General features: G+C 47.8%; 1 protein-coding gene across 10 annotated transcripts in view; it reads left to right on the top strand.

Moving 5' to 3' along the window:
* Positions 1 to 13,830, top strand: part of MTSS1 (MTSS I-BAR domain containing 1) — a 169,048-nt gene that overhangs the window by 26,307 nt on the left and 128,911 nt on the right. For all 10 annotated transcript variants that reach the window (XM_051844799.3, XM_002710538.6, XM_008255894.5 and 7 more), the window contains exon 3: positions 2,125 to 2,198. In XM_051844799.3, the coding sequence (XP_051700759.1) occupies positions 2,125 to 2,198 (74 nt within the window). The remainder of the gene's footprint in view (positions 1 to 2,124; positions 2,199 to 13,830) is intronic.

Genomic DNA, 13,830 nt, shown 5'->3' with positions numbered 1-13,830 from the left:
TCTGCGCTACTGGAAAAATACCAGGCCTCATTCTGGAGTTGGGGTGTTCGGGACTATCGCTCACCCCGGCTCCTTCTAGGAAGCCTTTGTTTCATGGCCAATGTTGCTTCTGTTCAAAGATCACCCCCATCCCCCGCCATTTTGATTTCTTTCTAGTCCTTACTGTACTCCTTCAGCAGTTCCGCATTCTTCAGAGTGCCTGGTACAGATGAGATGCACAGAAACTGTAAGTGCAGTTGTGAAGTCCCTGTGTGCTGGCTCTGGGGTTGGTTATTTGGGACCCAGTGCCCTGGCACAGGCATTGGCAACGCTTCCTTGCATGAGGCCTTGGGTCATCATAACTCTAGCAACCCAGTAGACCACAGGGTGCTTGAGGCATCCGACAGTGCCCACGAGGGGTCAGGAATCCACAGTGATTCCTAGGACAATAGACGAGTGTATAAGTAGATGTCAGAAAGCTCATGGAAAATAGAACTAAAGGGTAAGTGTATTTTGGTGCCAAAACAGTTTGGAAATCATGTAGTGTTTTCATAATGTACATGTCCTGTGTACTTTTTGAAGACCCCTCATGCATAGATTTCAAATTTATTTTGTACCAGAATGAGCTTCTTTTGATTCTATTTTCTTTTTTAAGATTTATTTATTTATTTAAAAGGCAGAGTTAGAGAGAGGGAGAGACAGTCTTCCACATGCTGGCTCACTCCCCAAATAACTATAACAGCCAGAGCTGGGCCGGACTGAAACCTGGAGCCAGGAGCTTACTCTGGATCTCCCACATGGTTGTCAGGGCTGAGGACTTGGGCCATCCTCCATTGCTTTCCCAGGCCATTCTCCCACATGGGTGCAAGGGCCCAAGGACTTGGGCCAACTTCCACTTCTTTCTCAGGCCGTTAGCAGGGAGCTGGATCGGACGTGGAGCAGCTAAGACTTGATCCGGCACCCATATGTGATGCTGGTACTGCACACGGTGGCTTTACCCATTATGCCACAATGCTGGCCCCTTAATTTCATTTTCTATGAACTTTTCAAAGCCCCTTCGTAGTAATTTCTTTCCATTCTCAGCCTTTAGGAATTTGGAGGATCCAGATGCAACAGTGTCCTAAAGTTTAAAAAAAAAAATCCATTGAGTGTAAGGTAACTTAAAAATGTTATCTCGGCCGGCACCGCAGCTCACTAGGCTAATCCTCCGCCTGTAGCACCAGCACCCCAGATTTTAGTCCCGGTTGCCCCTTTTCCAGTCCAGCTCTCTGCTGTGGCTCGGGGAAGGCAGTGGAGGATGGCCCAAGTGCTTGGGCCCTGCACCTGCATGGGTGACCAGGAAGAAGCACCTGGCTCCTGGCTTCAGATTGGCACAGCACGCCGGCCGTAGTGGCCATTTGGGGAGTGAACCAACAGAAGGAAGACCTTTTTCTCTGTCTCTCACTCTCACTGTAACTCTGCCTGTCAAAAAAAAAAAAGTTATCTCAAATAATAAATAAAATACCAAGTTGAGAAATAGTATGTCAGTTTTGTTATAATTAGGTTTTAGGGAGAAAACTCAACACTGCCGGGATCTTGCCTTGCAGAGGGTCAAACCTGGGCTGTGAGTCCTGGTGCTGGGATGCAGCTCTGGTGTGAGCTAGTCATCTCCCGGGTCACTTTATTTCAGTGACCTCCGTTTTGCCATCCCCAAATGACTTGTTTGGACTTCATGATGTCTCTCCAAGATCGAATCATCCCCCCAATTCGTATGCATATATATTCTGGTTCTACTCAAAATTAATTTAATTTTGTTTTATTTTAATTTCATTTCATTTTATTATTAATCATTATTTTGTGATGATTTTTTTGAGGTTGAAATAGCTGTCTTTTCTCCTTTGCAGGGTTTTGCCTGGTAGTCATGTTACGTTAGTCGGGAGAAATGGGCTGGGAAGAACTACCAGCAGTTGTAACCAAGCAGGGATGAACTGGATATCACAGGAGTTGATCAAAGTGGGATGATCAAGCCAGTGGTTGTCTTTATCCAGTTGGTTGTTTCTCCTAGAAGGTTCCATTTGTCCACAGCAGAGGTTTTAGCCCCAGAGCTGGCGTTAGTTTGCTAGTGTGAGACATCGCTCATACTTTTGTTATCTGTTTGCATTTTAGGACAACAGTAGTAGCGGCAGCTGCCTTCTTGGACGCCTTTCAAAAAGTGGCTGACATGGCCACCAACACACGTGGTAAGCAGATGGAGGGCCGACTTCCAGCGTGAACTGAATGCAGCACGCAAGCCCTTCCCCACGGATGGTGTCCATGGAGATGCGGCTTAAGTTATCAGAGCTTAGCTGACTCCCATTTTTCATTTTTCAGAACACTATGGATTCCACATCCTAGCAGTAGAACTAGTTTTCCAGTTCATACTGCACCAAGAGGGGGAATGGGAAACAATAGGGAGCCCCGTGTGTCCCTCGGTCACTTTCCCCGCCCGGAGAGCCTGAAGCTTTGCTCTCGGATGTTGTTTCTCCCTCCCTGCACGGGCTGTCCTGTGCTTTTCCTGTCGGGGCGGTGGGGAGCAGCAGTGCTGATGGATGGACCGTTTTCCTGGGTTCCCGTCGAACAAGGGACCCTGATATGCTAAGGCCAGTCTCCTGTTGGGTCCTCTCTGTTGATATGTCTCCCACGCTTGACTCCACACCGATTGAGCTCAAGACCATGACTTACTCATGCCTGAGCCACGCCCCCAAAACAGTGCCTAGCCCACAGTGACGGGTGTTAAAGCATGTTTATTCAATCCATGGAAACGGGGAAGTCTTGAGAAAATCTGACGGTGTCAGTGAATAGCAGATCATACCAGGAACATCCATAACTTGTGGAAGGTATGAGAAGAGTGAAGACACGTACCCACCACTGTGCATTGCCGGGAGCGCGGCCAGCCTCCATTCAAAGGGAGGGCGCAGCCATTTGACCACAATGCAGCCACTCTCTTCTGCCACCTGCCTTTCTGGGTCTCCTGGTCGCCCCGACAGCTGCGCTCTCAGTCTCTTCATTGTTGTGGAGATGTTGGGAAATTTGGGGGTTGGGAGGTTACCCCGAGTCGCCGCGTGGGAGTTGAGCTTCTGTGACCTGCATTGCCATAGGTGCCTCATTTAAGCATTTGAATGTGCAGCGACACCCCCCCCCCCCCGATTCATTTTGGAAATGCAGATGCCTTTGCATGCACTCTCAGGGGAGTGGAAAAATCAATACATTACTCTGCTTGTCCTGGTGGAGCTTGGATTGAGTGGGGAAAATGAGGTGTGTAAACACAGAATGTCGTTGCAGAAATAATGTTTGGTACGGTAGTAATGGTGGAATAAAGTGCTAGGGGAATATGGGAAAGTGAGCAATTAACTCGGCTCGGGGAGTCGGAAGTTTCCCCAGGGGAGGGGATATTTTTCCTCATTGCCAAGATGCCAGTGGAGTTTCAGAAAGTCCCCTGGGAGAATGTGACAGAGATGGCAGCTCCGTGGTTGGTTCTTCCGGATTGTCAGCTTGGTGTGGGCCTGAACCGACATCTTTTTCAAAACCCTCTTAAAAATTATTACGTAGTTTAGATGTGTCTGTTATAGACATTTTAGAAAATATGACCCTAAAGAAGAACTTAACAGGTAAGCCAGTGTTTGCCATTATTAATGTTGAGTCTTGAGGCTGGGCCTGTGGCACTGTGGGTTAAGATGGCGCTTGAGATGGCCACACCCAGATGGGAGTGCCTGGTTCGTGTCCCGGCTGCTCCACTTTCCATCCATCCAGCTCCCGGCTAATGAACCTGGGGAAGCAGTGCAAGATGACTCAAGTCCCCCCCCCCCCCCCCTTTTTTTTTTTAAGATTTATTTACTTGAAAGAGTTACAGAGAGAGGTAGAGACAGAGAAGTCTTCCATCCACTGGTTCACTCCCTAGATGGCTGCAACGGCCAGAGCTGCACCAATCTGAAGCCAGGAGCCAGGAGCTTCCAGTCTCCCACGTGGATACAGGGGCCCAAAGACTTGGGCCATCTTCTACTGTTTTCCCAGGCCATAGCAGAGAGCTGGATTGGAAGAGGAGCAGCTGGGACTAGAACCGGTGCCCATATGGGATGCCGGTGCTTCAGGCCAGGGCTTTAACTCGCTGTGCCAGAGCTCCAGGCCCGGGCCCCTGCAACTCATGTGGGAGACCTGGGTGGAGTTCCAGGCTCCTGGCTTTGGTCTGGCCCAGACCTGGTTGTTGTGGCTATTTGAGGATTGTCGTAGTACATGGAGGATCTCTGTCTCTCCATTTCTGCCATTATTTTACAAAAAATTACTGGGTCTGTTTTATATTTCCTTCTTCTATCTATATCTTCTTAGAATAGATACCTGAATATGGCCTTTATTTTACTTTATTATTTTATTTTTTAAGTTATTTTACTTATTTGAAAAAGAGAAAGATAGGTCTTCCATCCACTGGTACACTTCGCAGATGACTGCAACAGCCAGAGGTGAGCTGATCCGAAGCCAGAAGCCAGGAGCTTCTTCCAGGGTGCAGGGCCCAAGGACTTGGGCCCTCTTCTGCTGCTTTCCCAGGCCACAGCAGAGAGCTGGATCGGAACAGGAGCAGCTGGGACTAGAACCGGTGCCCTTATGGGATGCCAGCAGATATGTGAACCAGCAGATGGAAGACCTCTCTCTCTCTCTCTCTCTCTCTCTCTGCCTCTGCCTCTCTGTAACTCTGTCTCTCAAATAAATAAATAAATCTTAAAAAAAACCTGCTCTATATTTTTAAAGAATTTATATATCTGATGTTGCATTTTTGAGGCTCTGTGATTGATATTGTTATTATATGTAGTTAATTTTTAACAATTTATTTGAGAGGCAGAGAGAGAGAGTGAGCGACTGTCTACCAGTTCCTTCTCCAGTTGTCACAATGCTATTGGCCAGAAACTGAATCCAGGTCTCCGCTGTGGGTGGTAGAGACCTAATTACTTGAGCCATCATCTGTTGTCTTCTCAGATGCACAGTAGCAGGGAGCTGGAATCAGGAACAAGAGGTGGGCGTTGAACCCAGATGTTCCCATATTGGATGTGGGCATCCCAACCAATGTCTTCAGCACTAGGCCAAATGCTGGCTTCTGTGTCCATATTTTAATGTTTAATTATTTGATGGGTCCCATGAGATGGACTGGAAAGGTATCTCCTATGTCTCCAGTTTCCTGTGGTAGGAACCTGACCTTTGGAAGAGACTTCCCAGGGTAGATCTTGGTGGGAAGCCATTTGATTTCAGGTCATGTTTAGTGATGCTAGAACAGTTTATGTTTAGAATCTCTATGCCCTAATATAACCTAAAAAAAAGTATGTGGTTGGGCTGGTGCCGTGGCTTACTAGGCTAATCCTCCACCTGCGGCGCCAGCACCCCGGGTTCTAGTCCCGGTTGGGGCACCGGATTATGTCCCGGTTGCCCCTCTTCCAGGCCAGCTCTCTGCTGTGGCCCGGAGGTGCAGTGGAGAATGGCCCAAGTGCTTGGGCCCTGCACCCTCATGGGAGACCAGGAGAAGCACCTGGCTCCTGGCTTCAGATCAGCGCAGTGCACCAGCCGCTGCGCACTGGCTGCAGCGGCCATTGGAGGATGAACCAACGGAAAAGGAAGACCTTTCTCTCTGTCTCTCTCTCTCTCTCACTGTCTAATTCTGCCTGTCAAAAAAAAAAAAATATATATGTGGTTGATAGAAAGAAGGTAGATTTTTTTTTTTTTTTTTTTTTTTTTGTGACAGGCAGAGTGGACAGTGAGAGAGAGACAGAGAGAAAGGTCTTCCTTTTGCCGTTGGTTCACCCTCTAATGGCCGCCGCGGCTGGCGCGCTGCGACCGGCGCACCGCGCTGATCCGATGGCAGGAGCCAGGAGCCGGGTGCTTTTCCTGGTCTCCCATGGGGTGCAGGGCCCAAGCACCTGGGCCATCCTCCACTGCACTCCCTGGCCACAGCAGAGGGCTGGCCTGGAAGAGGGGCAACCGGGACAGAATCCGGCGCCCCGACCGGGACTAGAACCCGGTGTGCCGGCGCCGCTAGGCGGAGGATTAGCCTAGTGAGCCGCGGCGCCGGCCCAAGAAGGTAGATTTTATGGAGATGGAAATGTGCTTCTTGTATGTCAGTATCAGGTATGATTTTTGTTAAGTTTTTTTCTTAAAATTTAAAAACACAGGACATGTTCTGGGTTTAAAACTTTGAAATAACGAAGTATGTAAAGTCCACCTTCACCCTTCCCAGGGATTGAGTCTAGTGTCATTGATAAGTTTAACAATAATGAATCAGTTATGATGATGTACTGGAACAAAAATTATTTAAAAAGTGAGTTATTTCTGGAATTTTCCGTCTAATATTTTTGGGCCACAGTTGACTGGATAAGGAAACCATGGATTGTGGGTCAGGGAGAAGTACTATATTTAATATTTTTTGCTCTCCTAAGAGCTTATGAAGTAGGTACGTGTGATCTCCATTGTGGGTGATAAAATTGGGACAGAGAGCTGACCTAAACTGACCAAGGTCACACAGAAAGTGGTGACACTGGTGCTTGGCCAGACCTTAGTGTTGAAGCATTAAATTATGTTTCCTTATATAAGGAGCCCCTGAATTTAGTATAACCTTATTTTTGCTTTTTTTTTTTTTTTTTTAAGATTTATTTATCCATTTGAAAGAGTTACAAAGAGGCAGAGGCAGAGAGAGAGAGAGAGAGAGAGAGGCAGAGAGAGGTCTTCCATCCACTGGCTCACTCCCCAAATCACCACAATGGCCAGAGCTGAGCCTATCTGAAGCCAGGAGCCTGGAGCTTCCTCCAGGTCTCCCACATGGGTGCAGGGGCCCAAGGACTTGGGTCATCCTCTACTGCTTTCCCAGGCCATTGCACAGAGCTGGATTGGACGTGGAGCAGCTTGGGCTTGAACCAGCCCATACGGGATGCCGGCACTGCAGGTAGCAGCCTCACCCCTAAGCCACAGCACCGGCCCCACATTTGCTTTTTTTTTTTTAATTAATTTATTTTTTTGACAGACAGAGTGGACAGTGAGAGAGAGAGAGACAGAGAGAAAGGTCTTCCTTTGCCGTTGGTTCACCCTCCAATGGCCACTGCGGCCGGCGCACTGCGGCTGGCACACTGCACTGATCCAATGGCAAGAGCCAGGTACTTCTCCTGGTCTCCCATGGGGTGCAGGGCCCAAGGACCTGGGCCATCCTCCACTGCACTCCCTGGCCACAGCAGAGGGCTGGCCTGGAAGAGGGGCAACCGGGACAGAATCCGGCGCCCCAACCGGGACTAGAACCCGGTGTGCTGGCGCCGCAAGGCCGAGGATTAACCTAGTGAGCCGAGGCGCCGGCCACATTTGTTTTTAAAGTTGCTTCATGTTGAATGCATCTCTGTAGCACCTTGGAGTAACAACTAAATGGGGTGCCTGGGTTTGCCTTCTGCCTTGTCCAGCCTTGTGACCCTGAGTAAATTAAATTTCACTTCTCTGAGCTTTCACTTCCCAACCTGTAAAAGAACATAGGGTTCTGGATAATCCCAAGTAACCTTTTTTTGGCTCGTACACTCCGTGATTGGAAATCGTGCATTAGGCCTGTTAAATATGGATGAAGCTGGACAGCTTAAATGTCCTTTTTTCTGTCACATTGAGAGCTTCCAATTTTTGCTTTGGGGAGGAAGGGAATGTTGGAAGCAAAGTTTCGCAGAGGAAAGATGGAGGGAGAGGGTCAGGAAAGTGAGATGTACAGAGGGACATTTGGGTTGGTTTGAGTTCTTAGGAAGGTCCTCCTGGGACTTGGAGTGTGTGGTTGGGAGGGCAGGTGGGAGCAGGAGCTTTGACGACCCCATGGAGTGGAGTGCTGGCCCGTCACTCACACGCTTTGATCTGGGAGCCTCGATGGCCAGGGTTGGTGGTGGGTGTCAGTGAAGAAGCTCCTTGCAGGCTGTTTTAGTAATGAGTCACGTGTTTTTTGTAGACGGTTTTGTTAAGTGCCAGGCATCATAGCCACTCAAATTGTTTCAAGGTACAGATTTCAGGGCCCTCCTGTTACCTGTGGAGTCAGAATAACTGGTTAGCACTGGGAAGCTTAAGCTTTTTTTGAAAAAGATTTATTTTTATTAATTTGAAAGGCAGAGTTAGATTGAGAGAGTGAGCGAGCGCGTGCTTCCATCTGCTGGTTCACTCCCCAAATGGCTGCAATGGCTGGAGCCAAGAGCTTCTTCTGGGTGTCCCATGAGGACTTGGGCCATCTTCTACTGCTTTCCCAGGCACATTAGCAGGGAGCTGGATTGGAAGTGGAGCAGCCAGGACTTGAACTGGCGCCCATAGGAGATGCCAGCATTGCAGACGGCTGCTTTACCTGCTGCACCACAGCACTGGCCCCAGAAGCTTCAGTGTTTAAAGGCTTCCTAGGACATTGGTTCTCTGGTTGTCTGTGCTGTCCCTAAGGTCTCTTGCAACACTGCCATAGCCCACCTGTCCCATGTCATCTCCACTGCCGGCCGGCAGCTCCACCCACACGGGCATGCTCAGCTTTCCCTGAAGCGCTCAGCCCTTGCTCTGTGCTGCTCCCACACATAGCCCACGTCCTCTCTGCCACCTTTCTGTGCTGAGGCTCCGTTGCTTGTCCCCCAAGAGCAGTTTGAGAGTCACAGCAGCTGTGAAACCCTCGTCCCTCCCACAGGAAGGACACTGGGGCTGTCCCCAGGCTCTGTGTGGCCTGTGCCGCTGCCAGGCGTTCCTCGCAGGGCTGTCAGCACCCGCACTAGACTGCAGACACCTCGGCCTGCAGCACAGGGCCTGTGTCTCCCTTCCCTCTGAGGAATCCGAGTGCCCAGATGTGGAGCAGCAGGTGTTTAGCAGGGTGTGGATAAACAAACTTCTGCTGAATGAATCGCCATGTGTGCACCCAAGTGTCCATACTCATGGGGCCCTGGGCCTTTGCCTCTCGGAACAGGAGGTGCTGGCAGGGGGTCTGAACCCCATCCCACTTGGAGTTCAAGGTTTGCATCTGGAGGAACCCGCTCCTGAGGTCTCTGGTGGGATTTGGGACTTCAGATCTCCCTGTGGCTGACAGAGACCCTGCTCTTCCATGATGATGCCATGGGGAAGGGGCGGGTGGGAGAAAGGCAGCTCCCCTGTTCTTGGCTGGGGAAGTGGGAGGGGGGGGGAATCCTCTCTTCTGTGTGGTGTGTGTGTGTGTGCCGGGAAATAGTTTCCAAGCTTCAGCCAGTCTGGTGGTGTTTACTTTCAAGTTTTATTTTAACCAGGTTGTGTAGTTGAGACATCACTAACCCTTAACTTCTGGTTGACTTTTGAAGCCCAGAACTCTTTCATGTAACTTGAGCCTTATGATTTCTACCAAGCAAGCTCTTTTAAACTAAAAAAAAAATTCATAAAAAAGGCTGTTCTCGCAGATCTGGAGCCGACGATCCTTCGGCTATCACCTTAAAGGAATGTGATCAAATGCATTCATTTGATTAAAGATAAAAAGGCAGAGAACTGCAGCCTGCAAACCCGTGGCTGTGGACCATAAGCAGGTTTTGTGTGTTAGGTCGGTTCTGCCTCTGCTACTCCTTTCAGTTTTTGTCTTTAGGATTCTCACGGGGAAAGAGAATTTGTGAATGTTTGGGAAACAAGTTCTGTTATGGTTTTTCCTTAAGACTTGCAGGATTCAAGGGTAGTGTGTTAAAGTTGTTGGTGATTTTACTGCAAACAGGGTTTCAGGCGATAGGAGTATTATAGAAAAAAAATGAGAAAGCATCTGCTGAAATACAAAGTTTATGGAAAACTGCCTGGGTTCATTTACCTGAAGCCTCTACGTCACTGCCATGGTGGGATAGCTGAGCTCTGGGTCTCCCCCTGCTTTCCCAGGTGCATTAGCAGGGACCTGGATTGGAAGCAGAGCAGCTGGGACTTGAAGCAGCATTGACATGTGGGAAGCCGGCATTGTAGGTGGTGGCTTAACCCGCTATGCCACAATGCCGGCCCTTCTACTTTTAAAATATGGATCTAGGTGTGCTGAATTGAAGATGGCTCGGAAATCCCTATTGAGTTTATTTTCAACTTTTTGAACTTGACCTCTTGATTTTGATTCATGAGTTACAGTGAGGAAACCTGCAGCAGATTTTGCCCTGCTGGAAGTTAGGCTTAGAAGTGTCTCATTGCTGTAGTACAGGTGGGTATTGGGAGAAAGGATACTCCTGAAACAAAAACGAATGTTTGTGTTTGGTTAAAGTGGGAAATTGGCTGGGCAAAGCCAAGTTACTTTTGCTACCTTATTTCTTGTCTGTTTTGTTTTGCTTTTAACTGCAGGCCTTATGATGAGACTGGGTGGTCCTGTGTGTGCCATAGTGATGACTACTAATGCAGTCTGTCTACTACTGTGTGTGCCATAGTGATGACTACTAATCCAGTCTCGGCCTGGGCCCAGGGCAAGTCTGTCCATATCGCTGATGGACAGATTCTACATATGTGCTATATGTATGTGTATATATGTGCTGTATATATGTAGTAGCCTCCAGCCACACGTACACACAAAATGTCTGAGGATCACGTTCATAGTTTTTTTTTTTAATTGCATTAATTTTAATTTTAACAGCCACACAGAGCTAGTGGCTCCTGTGTTAGAAAGTAGAAGTCTAGAGAATGTGGCTATTCTACAAGGAAAGGCTTGTTCTGCTTTAAAGTGAATGTAGTATTTTATGAGCCATCTGATGTACGCTGTTTTGCATCAGGACACTTCGTTGAGGGCTTACTACCTTCCTAGGGCCCTGGCATGCTAAGATCACTTAGGTAGGGGTCTTGTTCCCAAGGCACTGAGTTAGTGGGCAGAAGGAGGGGCTGGGCACGTGTGTGGAGCAGAGGTGGTTAGGTGGAGAGGTTCATGTCGGTAATAATTACAGTTCTGATCAATAAGGAGACCTCACTTCTTTATCAGTAGGCAAAATAACTGTTCCTCTAGGCATGAAAATTGGTTCCTTGACAGGGGAGGGGATCTCACCCTTTATATAACAGGTCAAGCATCCCTAATCCAAAACCAGACAACACAAGTAGACGGTGACCATGTTGTGAAGCTGTTAAATGGACAAAATTATTAAAAATATTGTATGACTGTATCTTCAGATTACCGGTATAAAGTATATATGAAACATAAATGAACTTCGTGTTCAGACGGAGGACTCCATCCCAGGATATTTCAGTATGTATATGTGGATATGCCAGGATTATAGCTACAATATAGCTACAACCCTACCTCTGAAACACTGCTGGTCCCAGGCACTTTGGGAAGGGGACACTTTCCCACTTATGCAAGGCACACATGCATGCAGGACATAAATAGGCATGTGTGGATGTGTGGGATTAAGATTTATGGGAGGGTGGTGGATAGGAACCAAGTACCCAGAGAGGCTGTTCACAGGTGCCACAATGGAGGAAAAGCTTGAGAAAGTTGTTTTATGAGGAAGGCCTTCCTTTAAAGCCAGGTCAGCCTTGCCGTGTTGCCCCCTCCAGGTACACCTGAGGCAAGTTCAAGGGCTCTGGTGGTACCAAAACTGGGAGCAGATTAGTGTAGATTTGTTAACTTTTATCAGCCCTCAAACCATCCAGTGCTTATGTGCATACACACATATATGTATGTGTGTGTACATATTTTTATATTAAATAAGTTAGTCTCAATCTGATATTTAGTAGGAATAAAACATGTTGTATGGTTGATGCTATTTATAGTGATAGGCAATATAGCTACAAACACGGCTACAGACTCTGGCAGTTATGATCTAGTCATAAAGGTACAGTCTTCAACTCCCAAGCTCCCGTACAGAGGTGCTGGAGTTATTCTTGCCGTAATCAACCACCCTTCTTGGGAGCTCGTAAAGTGCATTCTTCTTTGGGTTGTGTTACTTTTATGCCTTTCCACTCTGATATACCTGGAGTCATTTTAACTCATTAACACAGTAGATTAAGTCGTACACATTCTGCTTTGAATATTAATGCCCTGTAAAAGTCTGGTTTTCTGTTTTCAGTTTTCCAAAGCTTGTCGTTTTAGGGGGCATACTTTCTATAAAGCTCACATGTGGTGTTGAGAACAGGATCCTAGGGTGGCATGTGTATTTTTACCATTTTATAATCATATAGATGAGGATTAGAAAATAGCAAAGGAATGCATTTATTTATTGGTATTTTTATTTTATAGATTTTTTTAAGAGACGCCCCTCCCCCTCCTCTCTCCCCTCCCCTCCCCTCCCCTTCCCTCCTCTCCCCTCCGCCGGTTTTGGTTGATGGAGTTGGGAGGTGGTTGCTGTGTCTGTTTTGATGCACACTCAAGTCTCCTGGGAGCTTTGGAGTGGTGAGCTGAGCGTTCCTCTGATAAAGTAGAACCCCTCCTTTCTGATCACTCTGGTCTTTTCTTGATCTTAAGACTGATGGCTGACAGCTGCCTGTTCCCTCTCTGCACGCAGCCTTTATTGTTGATCTTGGGTTGAGTAGCAGCAGTTAGCAGACACGGGCTGTTTGTTGTGCTTAGCCAGTGTTCCTGCCCGTGTGGTGTTTCGCTTCTGACTGTGTCTTCCCAAGATGACACTTGAAAGAGCAGTGATCCCGCGTTAGCCCAAGAAACTAACCGGAATCCTACTTGTGTGAAATCGTATCTTGGTTCCTACTTGTATGAATTGATTCTTTGATGTCCAGGAGGTCACCTGAATTCTAAAATCCTAGCGCAGGGTTAGAGAAGGATATTGGAGTCCAGCCCCGCAGGCGCGCGGGATGCCAAGCCTTTTCTCCCGCTCTGTTCAGTGGGGTTTTCCTGTTGAGCTTCGGTGGATTTCCCCAGATGATGCTTGAATTGTGATGTGTGCCGGCCTCGATCGGAGCTGGTGGATTTTGCAGTGGAGGTGAAAGGGGCTGCGGTGGGGAGAAAGGGCCGAGCCCCGAGGGGAGGTGTGTTGAGGGGCGACTGGGTGGATCCGCGTGCCGCCTGGTCATTAGTGTCGCTGGGCGGTTTACGTAATGAAGTGCTTTCCTCAGCAGTTCTGCCTTCCTGGCATCTAGGGCTGCCGTGCCTTTTGTACCCAAGCCCTGATCCTTTTCCCCGTCTCCTCCCATCTTCTCCATCGTTCCCTATAGATTGGCTTTTGGTTCTGGCACAATAACTAATATCCCACCCCAGCCCCCCGCCCCACACGCACAAACCCCGTGGTGGGTTGCTCTGGGGAAAATGCGATCAGCATGCACAAAAGAATGCAATTATTTTAGTTCCTACAGATGAAGCAGGACGTTTTCTGTGTGTGATGCTTTTTTGTGAAATGGCATTTGCAGTAGAGCTGTGGACCTGGTTTGGTCTGACCTACCCGTCTCAGATAAAAATAACCGTTTGGAATGTAAATGTGAACTTGAAGACACTTGAAGTTGTCAAACCAGCATTTTCCTAGGATGGGCCTGTTCTGCCAGACAACATGGATGCCTCCTCTCTGCTCCCTCTGATAAAGTCTCAGCCTGAAAAGACACACAAAATGTGAAAACTGCTTAGAACTGAAAATCTCACTTTAACTGTGCACGTGTCCTCTGCTATGGGGAAACGTGTTACTGGGGAATAGCTCAGAGAAAAAAGAATATTCAGAAGGTCTAAGGTCGCCAAGAATTGGCAGTGAATTCTCCTGACACATTTTAAAAAATCTGTAGACATATTTTTAGAAAGCTCAAAGTGAGAATTACCTGGAGGGTTTTTTTTTTTTTTTTTAAATAACTGTAATCTTTCATTCTTAAAAAGGTACAGAGTCTCTCTTTTTCCACCCCTTGTAATTCCTACCATCTAGTGCAGCCCTTTCATTTTATGGGGAAACTGAGTCTTGGTGATTGAAGTCACTTGCTGGG

The sequence above is a fragment of the Oryctolagus cuniculus genome, chromosome 6, assembly GCF_051225735.1.
Source record: "Oryctolagus cuniculus isolate XC-2025 breed Fujian yellow rabbit chromosome 6, ASM5122573v1, whole genome shotgun sequence".
NCBI lineage: Eukaryota > Metazoa > Chordata > Mammalia > Lagomorpha > Leporidae > Oryctolagus > Oryctolagus cuniculus.
Note: the sequence above shows the minus strand (reverse complement) of the source record. Positions and strands in the feature narration are given on the sequence as shown.